The following is an 18708-nucleotide window of genomic DNA, read 5'->3' on the forward strand; positions in this document are numbered from 1 at the left end:
AGATTAAGACCGTGGAACTCGTGAAGCCAACTGGGTGGGTTTATCTATCCTTGTCTGGAGCTGATCCTAGGTAAGTACAGTGTTCTTTCTGTATCCAGTTTTTGTTGGTTTAAGTTTGTATCCAGTTTTTGTTGTTTGGAGGCCTGGATTTTTGTTTTCAACAAAATTTTGTGTGCATGTTTTGGTAGATTTCTAGCATAGAGTGAAAATGAATTAGTATACTTTTCTTCATTTTTTTCTATAAAAATTTAGTGATGTTCATATTAATTGAATGATTTGCTTTCATTGGATACAAAGGGGATGCCATATCCTGAGACGTGAAAACATAAGCAACAAAATAACAACCCAACAAAGAAAACTACAAAACCCAACCATACACCCCACACTAGGTAAAGGCCAAAGACATAGATGAGGACCATTGCTGAAAAGGAACAACAAAGTCCTTTTCCCACCCCCTCAACCAAGACCAGGTGAGAAAGATTGCATTATCCACCAGCTTAGAGATGACAAACGGTTGATTTTTAAAAATGATGTCATTTCTAAGGTTCCAAATAGATATTGTAGCTGCTATCCACCAAATCTTCCACTTTCTATTAGAATCCCTCGAACCAGCCAAGGAGAAGTGCTGAGAGAACTTGTCCCCAGGCCTACAATGCATAACTCTGTCTTCCTTGACCCAAGAGTTAAACTCCCACCACATTGGCATAAATTTTTTGCAAGTGAAAAAGAGATGAGAGGCAGATTTAACTTGGCTTTGGCAGAAGGTGCAAAGATCATTTTCAATTACAACTTGCCTTCTAATTAAGTTTTCCTTAGTCGGTAACCTATCCCAAAGTAGTCTCCAAGCAAAGGATAGGGCTCTAGGAGGTACTTTGATTTCCCACAGCTGACTGAAGCCACGATTTAGGTGGCCAATTGGCTGATCACCTTTAATACAAAGATAGGCAGTGCTAGTAGTAAAGATTCCCTTTGGGTCAGCTCCCCACACCCAATAATCCTTCAAAGCTGCATTAGGGCTTAGTGTTGTAGCCTGTTCAATAAAGGCTGAAGCTCTCCCCAACTCATTGTCGAAAAGATTTCTTCTCCGTGAGAATTCCCACTCCCAACCAGCTTCTCCAAAGGACCCCATGCTTTCCACTGTCTGAAATTTTTGAGAGGATATTTGATACAATTCTGGGTATTTATCTTTAAGAGTTATTCCATCACCTACCCAAGAATCTTCCCCAAATAGTATTTGATCACCACTACCCAATTTCCAAAGAAACTGCTTTAAGACATCACCCATGCTGCTGTGATGAATTATAGACCTCAAATCAGACCACCAAAAGGAATGGGTCTGCTTAGGAAGGCCCTCTTCCAATCCTCTCCACCCCTTGTACTTTGAAGTGAGAATTCTACTCCATTTATTTTATGAGCAAAATAGGATATGTATATTAAAATAACAGTACCAGGGGTACTATAATTACAAAAGAGTTATAGAAATCGTAGTGGATCCACCTGTCAAGATACTCAGATTAGTGTGTATCATTTTGGAATTCTGACCAGCCACCATATTTAGAATTTAAAATTCTTACCCAAAGCTGTTGCTGAGCAGATGCAAAAGCCCATATCCATCTACCCATCAAAGCTACATTGAATTTCGAAATATCCTTTATCCCCAGACCCCCATCATTCTTGGGCAGGCAAATATCAGCCCATTTCACCCAAGGAATTTTCTTATGATCATTGTCTCCACCCCACAGAAAATTCCTTTGTTAGGATATCAATCTTTGGACTAACCTTTGAGGTATCTTGAAAAAGGAGAGAAGATAAATTGGAAGAGCATTCAGGACAAAATTTATAAGGGTGATCTTCCCATCCATGGATATATCTTTCTGGGCCCATTTGGATAATTTAGATTTGAATTTATTGATGAGAGGCTCCCACACCAGCTGGCTTGAAGGATTAGCACCAATAGGAATGCCTAGATAATGAAAAGGATAATCCATTTGTCTACAATTCAGGGTATGAGCTGCTTCCAAAGCCCAATTAACTCCACCTCCTATGATCCCAAACTGACTTTTAGAAAAATTAATCTTTAGGCCAGAAGCCAGTTCAAAGCCTCTAAGTAAAGCCTTTAAAGCATAGACATTCTCCCAAGCAGCCTCACCCACAAAAATAGTATCATCAGCATACTGCAATATATTGATAGGTTCCTTTTTCTTTCCAACTAAGAAGCTTCTATAGAGATTTTTCTGGACTGCTTCCCTCATCATACCAGTGATTCCTTCACCTACTATGTTGAAAAGCAAATGGGCTAAAGGATCTCCTTGTCTCAAGCCTCTTGAAGGGATGAATTCCTTAGAGGGGCTGCCATTAATCAAAACTGATATGGTTGCTGATTGGAGGCAAGCTGATATCCATTTTCTCTATTTTTGGCAGAAACCCAACCTAAACAACATATAATCCAAGAAAGACCAAGATACTGAATCATAGGCCTTTTCGAAATCCACCTTGAAAATCATTACTGGCTTCTTGCTTCTCATTGCTTCCTCAACCACCTCATTAAGGATCAAGATACCATGAAGCATATGCCTTCCTTTAATGAAAGCTGACTGCCTTTCATCAATGAGACCATCCATAACAGACCTCAATCTGTTAGACAACAGCTTGGCTATCACTTTATACATGCAACCTATCAAAGATATAGGTCTATAATCATTTAGGGAATGAGGGTGATTCATTTTGGGAATTAAGGCCACAAAGGAAGCATTGCTGCCTCTAGGAAAGCTTCCATGAACATAGAACTAATCCACAAATCTTCTAAACTCTGGATTCAGCACATCCCAGAATTCCTTGATAAAATTGAAGTTAAGGCCATCTGGCCCAGGGCATTTATCCCCTCCACACAGCTTCTTTGACCTCTTGGTGAGAGAAAGGGGCAGTCAGCTGCTCCCTTTGCCCCTGAGAAAAAGAATTGAATTGAACCCCATCCAAGGTAGGTCTAGAGTGGTTCTGTTCAGTGAATCTGTTATGGAAGAAATTAGCAGCTGCATTCTTCACTGTATTAGGTTGCTGGACCCACTCCCCATCAATAAGAATACCTGGAATAGCATTGTATGCTCTCTTGAAATTTATTATTTTGTGGAAGTAACCAATGTTGCAGTCCCCTTCCTTCAACCATTTGGCCCTAGATTTTTGTCTCATTAAAGATTCAAAAGCATTTGAAGCATTCCGTAACTCCTGCTGAAGAGAGTTTCTGTCCTTAAGCTCTTGATCAGATAGAATTCAATAAGAGGCTAGATTCTCTACCTCATTTAGTTTCTGCTGAATGTTGAGGATCTTCTTGGCATTAATATTCCCCTCTACCTTGCTCCACTGCTTTATAGCAGCTTTTAAGTTTTTCAACTTATTTTTAAGGACAATGCAGAACAGCAGGGTCATCCTAAGGGCTGAATCTCAACACTTTGCAAGTGTCAATGACGCCAATCCCTGTGTATCTTCCATCCCTTACTTTGGGTTCATTGATGAAATTTGGGATCTTAACTATGTGAAATTTACGGTATGTGTTTTCAAATGTAAATGGGTTGACAACAACACCGGTGTGCGCACCGATGATATAGGATTTACGTTGGTAGACCTAAAGAAAATTGGTTACCACAATGACCCTTTCATCATGGCAGAACAAGCTAGACAAGTATTTTACGTGCAAGACCCTTGTGATGAAAGGTGGTGCGTGGTTCTGCAGGGCAAAACAATTAGTGTTAATGTAGAGGATGATGATTCATACATGGACACCTATGTTAGTCCTTTGACCGCTCAAATCACTCCTAACGTTGTCGGAGAAGAAGAAGCTGACAACGTTCATGCTAATCGAAATGATCATGATGAAGGAGAATTGATTAACATCGTCTAATGTAATTTTCTGCAGAGATAGAGGTCACCAAAGCAAGTAAGTGACAACTACATTTTTCTCTGATTGAGGCATCAATATTTTCTTTTAGATGGTATCCTTAGGACTTCATGCAGCTCATGTTTGTCGCTAGTTTCATCATCCACCACCCTTTTATTCTCTGTCTTCTCACGTTTATTGTTGTTAAACCCATATTTATGCTTTCTTCCCTTCATGTCTTGTTTTATCACAACTTTAGCCGAATCTCCTATCTTCAACATAGTTGAATCTCCTGTCTTATTCTCCAATGACACACTTTGATGGCCTGTATCTCTTTTCTTTGTATGTTCTAGTGCTTCAGCTTCGAGGACACTGTCTGTGAGAAATACGGCATCAACAAGGAAAAGTGGGTCCAGTTTTGCCAGACTCGCAGAGACCCTTCTTGGGAGGTATGTTCCTTGCCATTTAAGTTGTTTTTCAAAAAACACGATGCTGTTATACTTCATTCTACCAGTTTCAAACATTATTGTTTAATTTTTTCAGGATGTGCGCAAGAAGGCACATGCCATCTAGAAGCAGAATACTGCCCCCCACGTTTTGTCTCGTGGGGGTTATGATTATTTGGAGTAGAAGCTCCTGGCTGAGAAGACGAAGAAGAAGCTGCAGGAAGCTGCATAGTCAGGAAGCGTTGATGGCGTCATCGACCCTTCATCCCCGGTCAGACGCCACGTGAAGTGGAAGATGGCACGCACGAAGAAAACAGGGGAGATGACGACTGAGGCCGCAAAGGAAATCGCTGAGAAGATTGTAAGTCATTTTCAACTAACCATTACAATTATATTTCAATATTTTGTGAATGCCATGTACCACTGTGTGTTTTCTGTGCAGGATTCCTTTGAGGAGTAGGCCACACAGGGATCCTTCGTCCCCTATGGATGTCAGGATGTTCACGTCGCTGCTATTGGACGTCCAGAGCACCCTGGATGTGTCCGTGTTGTTGGAGCCAGTGTCACCATTAAGCAATACTTTGGACCGGCTCCACGGACGTCCCGCAACGCTTCCTCCCTGCCTCCTGAAGAATTGCAGCAGCTGACCCAGCAAATCAGGGACCAGCTAGAGGAGTCCATCACAGAGAAAGTGACGAGGCAGGTCATGGCATCCTTCAGCCACATGCAGTCCCAGCTTCAGTCGTAGATGCAATCTCAGGGACTTGCAGTGCCTCCTGAGCCTCTGGTTGGTCCCTCTGGTCCTCGAGTGAGCACAAAAGGGAGTTGTGTTGATCCCTCAGGAAACGATCCTGAGATGGGTGACTCTGACAGATGCGGCTTGTACATAGAAGCAGATCCTGCCTGCCTGGTTGCCATGGGGAGAGTTTATGAGGGATCCACTATTGTTCATAACACTCCTTTGTTGCCTGGCCAAGTAAAGGTGAGTGTGGAGGAGGTTACAAATGCAAATGCTCTAGTTCCTGTACCCACTGATGAATTTTCCTTAGTGGGTGATGCAATCCTACCCCGCAAGGGCATTGGATAGAAGACTCCAAGTAGATTGGGCCAGAGATCCAAGGGAAGGCCCTAGGGTTCTCATGAGCCTTAGGGTAGATTTTGAGCCCATGGGCTAAGTATGAGCCCGCTTATCTTTGTAAATATTAGAATAGGTTTTTTCCTTCGTTTAGGCCTTGTATTTTGGCCATTCTAGTAGTATAGGGTTTTAGCCTTGTATTTCGAGGCATTTTGAGTAGTCTTTGTAGTAGGGACTTTTTTTTGTATTTTCATGTATTTTGTCATGGGGGTGAGCTTAGCTATTATAGGGGGTGTGTAGCTAAGCTCTAGTTTCTCATCTCAAGGAGGTGAGCTTAGCTATTAGAGAGGTGTGTGTAGCTAAGCTCTAGCTTCTTTAGGAATCTTTTCAAGGAAGCTTCTCAAGGAGGTGAGCTTAGTTATTAGAGGGGTGTGTGTAGCTAAGCTCTAGCTTCTCAAGGAAGTTTTCTCAAAGAAGCTTCTCAAGGAAGTTTTCTCAAGAAAGCTTCTCAAGGAAGCTACCTAGTCTATAAATAGAAACATGTGTAACACTTGTTGTAACTTTGATGAATGAGAGTCTTGTGAGACACAACTCAAAGTTCAACTTCTCTCCCTTTTTCTTCCTTCAATTTCGTGCTCCCCCTCTCTCTTTGTCTCCCTCTTTCTTTTCCTCCATTGAAGAATCCTCTCCAAGCTTCTTATCCAAGGCTCATCTTGGTGGTGAAGCTCCTTCTTGCATGGCTTATTCCTTAGTGGATGGCGCCTCCTCTCACCTCTTCTCCTTTGTCTTCCGCTGCATCTCCATGGTGGAAAATCACCATTAAAGGACCTCATTGAAGCTCAAAGATCCAGCCTCCATAGAAGCCCCACAAGCAAGCTTCCATTAGTGGGGCAGGCACTTCACACCTTCCTTGCTTGGTCGACACATCTGGTCAAGTCTTTATCACAACATATACTTATTGTCCTTACTATATGTTTCTTCTTTTTAAATTAATTCATTAAGTGTGCCTAAACTTAGGCTATTTAACTTTGTTTCATGAATAGGTAGCTGTGTCTCCGGCAAAACCACCTCCGAAGCCCGATCCGGAGGTCGATGATCCGCTTTATCTGATGACATTGACCATCCCAGAGTTTTCTTGAGGCCTTATCAGGTTAGATGGGATGCCACCGTGTTCGGGGTCTTTAATCCAAATTTCCCCCTCTACATAAAGCACGAAGACCTCTCCAAAATCGCACACGGTGGTCAATGTCTCAGCATATCAGTGTTACAGTTGTGGATTCTGTAAGTCATTTTATATTACTTTTAATTACCTGAGTTATTGCTTTCAATTCATAAATATTTAACTTTGACTTAACATAAATAGGCATCTCAGTGAAACATGTATACGAGTGGGGAATTCTGATATCAATGGATTCCTTGAGCCACAGTCCATTCAGAGGTCTGGGCAATCGCAGTTTGAGTCTGAAAGTTACATAAAGAGTTGGATGCAGAGTTCACAACGCGATGTCTATCTTGGAGCCTACCTAAATGGGTAAGTCACAAAATAACTAAATTTAATTAATGTTTACTAATGTACTAACCCATTTTAGGTTCCACTGCAGCGGACACTGGCAGATGGTGGTCATCCTGCCCAAGGAACACCTAGTTGTCTGGTTTTGTTCATTGCATAACAGGCCAGACAACTACCTTAAGGGGATTATTAATAGGTTAGTGTTCTTTTCAATACATTTGTATTGTAATACCTCAACGTACAACACCAGTTTTTAATTTTTACTCATCTGGAACAGTTCTTTAAAAGGTCTTGATGATGCTCCACAACCTAACTCAAAGGCTTCTGCTAGGTGGATTGTCGTCAAGGTACGTCATTTACATAAAACTTCCACTTATATATATTTCTTTATGTGTCTGTACACTAGTTGTTTAATTAATATTCAAATTTCATTATGTATTTAGTGTAATAGAAAAAAAGGAAGTACTGAGTGCGGCTACTATGTGATGCACTGGATGTCCACCATCATTTTAGGAACTTTTAGGAATAATTGGGAAGCGGTAAGTTTATTTCAAACAAAATCGATTTATTTATAATTTGTATTACATTATTAACTTATCATGATTTATTTCATCATGCAGTATTTTAACGATCCTAGACCATTGGAGCCAGAGAGATTAAAGGCATTGCGGATCCAGTGGGCACAGTTTTATCTCCGAGTTAGAGATCAAGCCTAGGATTTAGGGACAGTGGTTTTTTCCTTAGTTTACTTTGGTTTAACATTTTTGACATTTTCTATGTAATATGAACATTGAATTCATTTGATGATTGTTCTTTATGATAAATCAATTATTTGATGTTTATTATCATTAAAACTGCTTGAAAGCAGAATAAAAAGTTTATTTGCTGTGAATTGGGCTTGAAATTGCATTTGACAGGTACAATTTTGGGTTTACTGTAAAAACAGAAAGTATATATAAAAGAAAACTTGAAAACAACATCGGTTATTAACAAAATTAGATGTTAATATCATAAACAACATCGGTTATTTACAAAAACTGATGTCGACATGAACCTTAACATCGGTTGTAATAGAAAAACCGATGTTAACGTTTGTATATTAACATCGGCTATTTGTGTATAACCGATGTCAGTGTTTGTATTTTAACATCGGTCATCTGTAGATAACCGATGTCAACTCTTGTACATTAACATCAGTTAGTTATAAATAACCGATCTGAACATTTGAATATTAACATCGGTTATCTACACATAATCGATGTTATACACAAAGAACTACACCAAATAAGTGTGTGCATCATCAACGTTGACATCGGTTTTCTAGCAAAACCGATATTAATGGAATATATTAACATCGTTTATCATAGGAAACCGATGTTAATATATTACATTAACATCGGTTTTTCTAGAAAACCGATGATAATATAACATATTAACATCGGTTTTACTGCAAAACCGATGTCAACGTTCATCATACGTACACTTTTTTTGCTGTTGTTCATTGTGTTTAACATCGGGTATTTAGAGAACCGATGTTGTCATATATATGTTAACATCGGTTCTACAAAACCGATGTTAACAGTGATACATTCAACATCGGCACTTTCAACATCGGTTTTAGAACCGATGTAGAATGTTCTAAATAACCGATGTTGAAAGTTTCTTTTCTAATAGTGATAATAAAAGTCCTTTGTAAATACTTTTTGAGCATAGACCTTTTGGTGTTACTAAAAGGACACCATGCTTTGGCAACTTGTTTTTTTTTTTATTTTTTTAATGTATACATTCTATAAAATTATAAAAATATAATATATTAAATCTCGTTATAAGTATTGTTTTCTGCAATATATTAATATAACCTAAAAAAGTCCTTACAAACTTTTTTTTGAGAATAGAAATATTTACTGTCTTGAACTAGGTATCATACCTTAAAATATTTTCTAAGAAATAATTAATTAATATATTCTAAAATACAATAATTTCAAAATTAAAATATTACAAATAACTCAACCTAAACCATAAGCTGAAGACTATAGCCTATTGGTACTCTATAGCATGGGTTCATACTTCATAGTAGTGAGACACCCCATCATGAGTCATAATAATTAGTATAATTATTAAATAAAATAAATATGAAAGCGGTTTAATGAATGGGACCAACTAACACCAGAAACTGTTGCATTGTGTACAAAATCTTCAAGCATCATTTGCAAGCGCTGGCATGCAAATGTGCAATGTTTCATTTTCTTCCCACTTCAAGCCTTCATAATTTATATTCTTGTGTAGTTACAATTGCAGCTACAATTACACCCACTTGCACAACCACTTGAAGGACTTGGAGGGCCTATGACAAGGGGTAGAGCAAGGAAAGCCAAGGAAGCTCTTCAACAAGTGCTGTCCATACTATTTGAATACAAGCCCAAGTTTCAAGGAGAAAAATCCAAGGTTGTGAGTTGTATCATGGCCCAAATGGAGGAGGACTAAATGACACCACTTTGTCTCAATTTTAGAGTGTTTAGTTTGTTTAAATAATGGCCCAAGCCTTGTAAAGTTGGCTGACCAAAAATATGTTTTGGGTTAATCAACTAAAAGGGCTTTAGTAGGTTTAGTTCAAGTTGTAATAAGGGCCCAATTGGCAACCTAGGCATCAGCCTTTTGGGAGACCAAATGGTGGCTGACTTGTTGGCTGTTGGGGGTGACTTTCGGTTGCCACAATTTCAGTTACACTCAGCCATTAAGTTTTTTTTAATTCCCTAGGTTAATGGCATTAAGTTATTTTAATTCTAGGTTAGTGGGTTATTACTAAAATCTACTGTAAAGCTTCTATATAAGCTGAACCATTTTATCAATAAACACAAGTTGAGTTTTATTCAGAAAATTAGAGTTTATCTCTTTTATCTTAGTGAGAGTGATTCTCCTAAATTCTTGAGTGATTCAAGAACACCCTGGCTGTATCAAAGGACTTTCACAACCTTTGTGTGTTGCCCTCGCTGGAAAGAGTGATTCTTTCCTTCCTTTCATCTTCACCCTTGTTCTTTCAAACCACAATTCCAGAAAATCCACCTCTGCCCAGAATTATCTCGTGGCCATAACTCCCATTTTACGCATTCAAATTAAGTGATTCTTGAGCCTAAATTGAATTTCAAAATGAGACCTTTCACCTCGTTTTGGAATCACCTCATTTGGAGCCCTGTAGCTTTAGTTATTGCCATTTCTATATTTCTGTCCAGCCACCACTTAACCTACGTTTTACCATCCCATTCATTCATTTTATGCCAAGAACCACCTTATTAAGACCCACGAAATTAACCACCTTATTTTCCATCCTTTCCTTAATCAATTTCCGCATTTTCCATCAAGGTTTAATCCTAGACGATCCTAAGTCAGCCCTTGTGCCATGAGGGTTCATATCATTTGGTAATCAGAGCTCCGGTTCTAGGATCAACACTTCCTTTGCTGGAAATATTGGGTAACATCCTTCTTTATTCTCTTTGCCATTTATATTACCTTCTTATTCATATATTTTTTTTTAGGCTGAACCATTGCAAAAGTTAAGCCTTTTGATCTCTTTGATATAAAAAAAAAGAAGCAGAATTTCGTATAAGCAAAATTAAAAAAAAATAAAAATTGGGCTGAATGGTTCATGCTTGAAGAAATTTTAAAAAAAAATCTCTTTAAGGTAATATATTGGTTGCATGAAGGATTGTTACTTGAATTCCTAAATTCTGAATTTTATTTCCTTCATTTGTGCCTAAAAACATTGTTAGCCTTTTTCTTGGTTAACCTTTTCCTTGTCTCTCTAGCCTTACCTTACACATATTGGTGAATTGTTCTTTGTTGTGGCCATAATCTCTTGAATTGCCTAAGAACTCAAGGGGAATTAGAGTGGTAAAAGGCAAGAGTGTTTCATTAGAGAAAAGCCATAATTGTGTGATACATTTGAGTGGGTGAGGTATTCAAACAACAACTATAATTGTCTTGTTATGTTTGATTTGTTTGTTTGAGATGTCAGGTACTAATCCTAATGATGGAGTGGGGCTTTCGCAATTCCAAATGCAAGCTTTGATGCAACATTTGGAGAGGTTAATGAAACAACGAGATGATGCGCTCCATGAGAGGTTGGATCAAATGGAGAATAGAGATCATAATGAAGAAGAAAGGAGGAGAAGAGGAAATGATGGTGTTCCTAGACAAAACCGAATTGATGGTATTAAACTCAACATTCCTCCATTTAAAGGAAAGAATGATCCGGAGGCCTACTTGGAGTGGGAGATGAAAATAGAGCATGTTTTCTCATGCAACAACTATGAGGAGGACCAAAAGGTGAAGCTTGCCGCCATGGAGTTTTCCGACTATGCTCTTGTGTGGTGGAACAAGCTACAAAAGGAGAGAGCAAGAAATGAAGAGCCAATGGTTGATAGGAGATGAAAAAGATCATGAGGAAGCGATATGTGCCGGCTAGTTACTCAAGGGACTTGAAATTCAAGCTCCAAAAACAAACCCAAGGCAACAAGGGGGTTGAGGAGTATTTCAAGGAAATGGATGTGCTCATGATTCAAGCAAATATTGAAGAAGATGAGGAGGTAACTATGGCTCGATTTCTTAATGGTTTGACTAATGATATCCGTGATATTGTTGAGCTGCAGGAGTTTGTTGAAATGGATGATTTGCTTCACAAAGCAATCCAAGTAGAGCAACAATTAAAAAGGAAAGGAGTGGCTAAGAGGAGTTTTACCAACTTTGGTTCTTCTAGTTGGAAAGACAAAGGTAAGAAAGATGGGGCTGCTACTTCTAGTAGTTCCTCACCTATCCCATCAAAAACTCGCTCAAAGTCCCAAGAGGAACCCTTTAAAAGGAGTAGAGATGTGAAGTGTTTCAAGTGCCAAGGCCTAGGACACTATGCTTATGAGTGCCCTAACAAAAGGTCCATGGTTCTTAGAGATGGAGAATATATAAGTGAATCCGATGTTGAAGAAGAAGAGGAGAGTGAGTACGTAGAGGAAGAGGAGACTCCGGAGGGAGATTTGTTGATGATTAGGCGGTTACTTGGTGGTCAATTGAAGCATGAGGAGGAGAGCCAAAGAGAAAACATCTTTCACACTAGATGTTTAATCAATGGCAAGGTGTGCATGGTGATCATTGATGGAGGTAGTTGCACCAATGTGGCTAGTGCTAGATTAGTGTCAAAGCTAAATTTAGCTACTAAACCACATCCTAGGCCGTACAAACTTCAATGGCTTAGTAAGGATGGGGAGGTGCAAGTGAGGCAGCAAGTTGAAGTGGACGTTTCCATTGGGAAATACAATGATAAGGTACTTTGTGATGTTGTTCCTATGGAGGCCAGTCACTTACTTTTGGGGAGACCATGGCAATTTGATAAAAGAGCCAATCATGACGGTTACACCAACAAGATCTCTTTCATGCACCGAGACAAAAAGATTGTGCTCAAGCCATTGAGTCCACAAGAAGTGTGTGAGGATCAAAAGAAAATGAGAGAAAAACTTCTTCAAGAGAAAAGAGAAAAAGAAAAAGTGAGCAAAACACTTGAGAGTGAGAAAAAGAGGGAAACACTTGAGAGGAAAAAGAGTGAACAAAAGAAGAGTGAAACACTTGAAGTGAGGGAGAGCTCTTTAGCCACAAAAAGTGAGGTCAAGAGGTTGTTTCGTGCTAAACAGTCACTATATATCTTGTTTTGCAAAAATCAGATTTTGACCACTAACACTTTTGATGATTTTGAAGTGCCTTCTAGTGTTAAAACTCTTTTGCAGGATTTTCAAGACATGTTTCCACCAAATGTGCCAAGTGGACTACCACCTTTGAGGGGAATTGAGCATCAAATTGATCTCATTCCGGGAGCTTCTTTGCCCAATAGGCCAGCCTATAGAAGTAATCCACAAGAAACCAAAGAGATTCAAAGACAAGTGGATGAACTCATTAGCAAAGGTTGGGTAAGAGATAGTATGAGTCCTTGTGCTGTCCCAGTGATTTTGGTCCCTAAAAAGGATGGGACATGGCGCATGTGTTCCGATTGTAGAGCCCTTAATAACATCACCATTAAATATAGGCATCCTATACCTAGACTTGATGATTTGCTTGATGAATTGCATGGTGCATGCTACTTCTCTAAAATCGATTTAAAAAGTGGATACAATCAAATTAGGATTAGAGAAGGGGATGAATGGAAAACTGCTTTTAAAACAAAATATGGTTTGTATGAAGGGTTGGTTATGCCTTTTGGCCTAACTAACGCTCCTAGCACTTTCATGAGACTAATGAACCATATCTTGAGAGAGTTCATAGGAAAGTTCGTTGTGGTGTACTTTGATGATATTCTTATCTATAGCACTTCACTTGATTTTCATATTGATCATTTAAAATCTGTCTTGATTGTGCTTAGAGAAGAACAATTGTATGCCAATCTTGAAAAATGCATCTTTTGTACTAACCATGTTGTGTTTCTTGGTTTTGTTGTGAGTTCAAAAGGAGTGCAAGTTGATGAGGAGAAGGTTAGGGCTATTCAAGAATGGCCTACACCTAAGTCCGTGACCGAGGTGAGGAGTTTTCATGGCTTAGCAAGTTTTTATAGACGATTTGTGAAGGATTTTAGCACATTGGCAGCACCTCTCAATGAAGTGCTCAAGAAAAATGCTGGTTTCAAATGGGGAGAGAAACAAGAAGAAGCTTTCAATGTTCTTAAGCAAAAGCTAACTAATGCCCCCATACTTGCGTTGCCAAACTTTCAAAAATCTTTTGAAATTGAGTGTGATGCTTCAAATGTTGGGATTGGGGCTGTGTTGATGCAAGAAGGCCATCCAATTGCTTATTTTAGTGAAAAGTTAAGTGGTCCTACCCTTAACTATTCAACTTATGATAAGGAGTTGTATGCCTTAGTACGGGCTTTGAAAACATAGCAACACTACCTTTATCCCAAGGAATTTGTCATTCATAGTGACCATGAGTCCCTCAAATATATCAAGGGGCAAGGCAAGCTTAACAAAAGGCATGCGAAGTGGGTGGAATTCCTAGAGCAATTCCCTTATGTTATCAAACATAAAAAAGGGAAAAGGTAATATTGTAGCTGATGCTCTTTCTCGGTGTCATGCATTACTTTCTATGCTTGAAACAAAATTGATTGGTCTTGAATGTTTGGAAAGCATGTATGAAAATGATGAAACTTTTGGAGAAATTTTTAAAAATTGTGAAAATTTTTCAGAAAATGGTTTCTTTAGACATGAAGGCTTCCTTTTCAAAGAAAACAAATTGTGTGTGCCTAAATGTTCTACTAGAAATTTGCTTGTTTGTGAAGCACATGAAGGAGGTTTAATGAGGCATTTTGGGGTCCAAAAGACTCTAGAAACATTACAAGAACATTTTTATTGGCCTCATATGAAAAAGGATGTGCAGAAATTTTGTGAACATTGCATTGTATGTAAAAAGGCAAAGTCTAAGGCAAAGCCTCATGGATTGTATACTCCATTGCCAATTCCGGAGTATCCTTGGATTGATTGATCCATGGATTTTGTTTTGGGGCTGCCAAAAACAAGCAATGGTAAAGATTCCATTTTTGTGGTTGTTGATAGGTTTTCTAAAATGGCTCATTTTATTCCATGTAAAAAAGTTGATGATGCTTTCCATGAGGCTGATTTGTTTTTCAAGGAGATTGTGAGACTCCATGGTTTGCCAAGGAGCATTGTTAGTGATAGGGACTCTAAGTTCCTAAGTCATTTTTGGAGGACTTTGTGGAGCAAGTTGGGAACTAAATTGTTATTTTCAACCACTTGTCACCCACAAACCGATGGGCAAACGGAAGTTGTTAATAGGACTTTGGGAACTTTGCTTTGGACAGTTTCGAGGAAGAACTTAAAAACTTGGGAAGCTTGTTTACCCCATGTTGTATTTGCTTACAATAGATCTGTTCATAGCTCCACTAATTGTTCTCCTTTTGAAGTTGTTTATGGTTTTAACCCACAAACTCCTCTTGATCTTTTGCCTATGCCTAATGTTTTTGTTTTTAAGCATAAAGAAGGTCAAGCAAAGGCAGACTATGTGAAGAAGCTTCATGAGAGAGTCAAAGATCAAATTGAGAGGAAAAATAAAAGCTATGCTAAACAAGCCAACAAAGGGAGAAAGAAGGTTGTCTTCGAACCCGGAGATTGGGTTTGGGTGCACATGAGAAAAGAAAGGTTTCCAGAACAAAGGAAATCAAAGCTTCAACCAAGGGGAGATGGATCATTTCAAGTGCTTGAAAGAATCAATGACAATGCTTACAAAGTTGAGCTGCCCGGTGAGTATAATGTTAGTTTCACCTTCAATGTCTCTGATTTATCTCTTTTTGATGCAGATAGAGAATTGAGGACAAATCCTTCTCAAGAAGGAGAGAATGATGAGGACATGACCAAGAGCAAGGGCAAGGATCCACTTGAAGGACTTGGAGGGCCTATGACAAGGGCTAGAGCAAGGAAAGCCAAGGAAGCTCTTCAACAAGTGCTGTCCATACTATTTGAATACAAGCCCAAGTTTCAAGGAGAAAAGTCCAAGGTTGTGAGTTGTATCATGGCCCAAATGGAGGAGGACTAAATGGCACCACTTTGTCTCAATTTTAGAGTGTTTAGTTTGTTTAAATAATGGCCCAAGCCTTGTAAAGTTGGCTGACCAATAATATGTTTTGGGTTAATCAACTAAAAGGGCTTTAGTAGGTTTAGTTCAAGTTGTAATAAGGGCCCAATTGGCAACCTAGGCATCAACCTTTTGGGAGACCAAATGGTGGCTGACTTGTTGGCTGTTGGGGGTGACTTTTGGTTGCCACAATTTCAGTTACATTCAGCCATTAAGTTTTTTTTAATTCCCTAGGTTAATGGCATTAAGTTATTTTAATTATAGGTTAGTGGGTTATTACTAAAATCTGCTGTAAAGCTTCTATATAAGCTGAACCATTTTATCAATAAACACAAGTTGAGTTTTATTCAGAAAATTAGAGTTTATCTCTTTTATCTTAGTGAGAGTGATTCTCCTAAATTCTTGAGTGATTTAAGAACACCCTGGCTGTATCAAAGGACTTTCACAACCTTTGTGTGTTGCCCTCGTTGGAAAGAGTGATTCTTTCCTTCCTTTCATCTTCACCCTTGTTCTTTCAAGCCACAATTCCAGAAAATCCACCTCTGCCCAGAATTATCTCGTGGCCATAACTCCCATTTTACGCATTCAAATTAAGTGATTCTTGAGCCTAAATTGAATTTCAAAATGAGACCTTTCACCTCGTTTTGGAATCACCTCATTTGGAGCCCTGTAGCTTCAGTTATTGCCATTTCTATATTTATGTCCAGCCACCACTTAACCTACATTTTACCATCCCATTCATTCATTTTATGCCAAGAACCACCTTATTAAGACCCACGAAATTAACCACCTTATTTTCCATCCTTTCCTTAATCAATTTCCGCATTTTCCATCAAGGTTTAATCCTAGACGATCCTAAGTCAGTCCTTGTGCCATGAGGGTTCATATCAGAAGCACACAAAATTTTAAAACTATGATCATAGCATATATATATATATATATATATATATATATATATATATATATATATATATATATATATATATATATATATATACATTCTTACAAGTTACAATGTACCACAATTTCTTCCATGGCTTAAAGGGGTTTTCAACTCATAGATTGGTACCACGTACTTTCTTTCCACACCTTAAATTTGACAAAATCCTTGTTCACCTATGCACAATGATCAAAACCTTTTTCGTTCAAATTTCCTCTCTCTAGTTGGTTGGCCTTGGAATTTGGAAATGGTTGCCATCTCCAGTGTAATTTTGTGTTGGACCAGCGGCCTAAAAAATCTTAAGAAGAGGTGAATTAATTTCCCACTAACAAACTTTTAATCCCCTTCTAAAAGAGATAGACTTAGAATACAGAAGAAACAATAATCAATTTAATAATGTTCTTTAAACATGAAAGACAAAATTGATTGCAACAAAATAAATGAGATAAGGGAAGAGAGAATGTAAACATAGTTTATATACTGGTTCAACAAAGTCCGTGCCTACGTCCAGTACTTAAGCAACCCACTTGAGATTTTCCACTCCCTTTGTAAAAATCCGTTTACAAAGTCTGAACCACACAGGGACAACCCATCCCTTGTGTTCAGGAATCCTTACAACTTAAGAGACCCTTGGTCCCTTAATCAATCTCTTTGTATAAGAAGAAAGAAGAGGAATTTTCTCTTGAAGAGAAGGATATTACAATTGAAGTCCATGGATGAACTCTTAATGGATTTGCAAGTGTTTGTCCAATAGTTTCTTTTGAGAGAGCATTTGATAATGGAGTTCTCTTGGAATCTCTCTCATACATTTTGTGTCCCAAGTCACCTATTTATAGGCCTTTGATGACCATTGAAAATCTCTTGAACAAATGTGACTCTTAGGAGTTATTTTCTAAAGAGTTGTGACTCTTGGGAGTTATTTTCTGAATTTCTGAATTCTTGACTTGGATCAAACTTGAGAAGCGCTTATCTTTGGCATCATCAAAATCATGTATATATACATTCACATTCTCCCCCTTTTTTATGATGACAATCAAGTGATTTCTTTTCGACATCATCAAAACAATACATGATCCACATTCTCTCCCTTTTTGATGATGACGCTCATTATCCAAGGCTTGATCTTTTTGACATTATCAAAATCTTCATGATTTACATTCTCCCCCTTTTTGATGATGACAACTACTTGTAGGTTAGGAGCAACAACAACAAAAAAATATCCATTTGTATATAGTTTTACGCCCCCTTTGTTTTGCAATGATTGCTTATATGAGACAGTTAAAGATTTCATATATAAAAAGTTGTCTCATAAATATTTCATATATCTTTATCTATCTCTCCCCCTTTGTCAACATCAAAAACAAATTATGAATAGAGAGGAGACAAATGTTACCACTTGTTGTAATGTAGAGAATCAAGTGATACCAAAAGGCATTAAAATAATCATTCAATATTAATCAAGCAAAAACAAGTACAATAACACATCAATCAAACACAATCAAATACAATCAATCATCAAACATTTCAAATCAAAATAATTAAATTAACAATCAACTAACTATGCACAATAATTTCTATTCAAAAAAATATTCAAATTTCAAATTTTAAATTTTAAATTTTAAATTCCAACTTCCAACTTCAACTTCCAATAACTTCCCCTTCCAACTTCCAACTTCCATTTTCAACTTTCAACTTCCAATAACTTCCATTTCGAACTTCCAACTTCCAGTAACTTCCACTCCATTTTCAACTGTCAACTTCCAATAACTTCTACTTCCAACTTCCAACTTCCAAATTTTAATTTCAAATTTCAAATTTCAAATTTCAATTTCAAAATTTCCTTTTCTAAATTTGAAATAGTTTTCTTAAAATATAAAATGAAAAGTTTAATAGATTCTTTAAAGACAATAAAAAATTCAATCAGGAACAATCATCAAATACAATCAAACACACAATCAAAAGCAATCATCAAAACACAATAAAAAACAATTATCAAAGACAATCAAAACTCAATAAAAAACAATCATCAAACACAATTAATCAAATATAAAATATAATCAATCAATCAATCTAACAAACATTGAATATCAATTAGGCAAAAACAAACACATCAATAAAAAAAACACAATCAATCAATCATGAAACACAATAAATCAAATTCAATCACAATCATCAAGAACAATCTAAACTTAAGTAGAAAACAAGCATTAAAAGTAGTCAATCAAAGACAAGTGACCTGTTGGTATCATT

General features: G+C 37.7%; 1 protein-coding gene across 1 annotated transcript; it reads right to left on the reverse strand.

The window, feature by feature from the left end:
* Positions 1–385: 385 nt before the first annotated feature.
* On the reverse strand, positions 386–1285 carry LOC114375302. Its single transcript, XM_028333079.1, has one exon. It carries the CDS (start codon positions 1283–1285, stop codon positions 386–388), a length of 900 nt encoding a protein of 299 aa, XP_028188880.1.
* Between the last annotated feature and the right edge of the window lie 17423 nt (positions 1286–18708).

The sequence above is a fragment of the Glycine soja genome, chromosome 2 (genome assembly GCF_004193775.1).
Source record: "Glycine soja cultivar W05 chromosome 2, ASM419377v2, whole genome shotgun sequence".
In the NCBI taxonomy this organism is placed as follows: domain Eukaryota; kingdom Viridiplantae; phylum Streptophyta; class Magnoliopsida; order Fabales; family Fabaceae; genus Glycine; species Glycine soja.

Bases quoted from the DNA above. Each gene is read 5' to 3' on its own strand.
- LOC114375302 (XM_028333079.1), bottom strand. From the start codon at position 1,285: ATGGGTGATGTCTTAAAGCAGTTTCTTTGGAAATTGGGTAGTGGTGAT.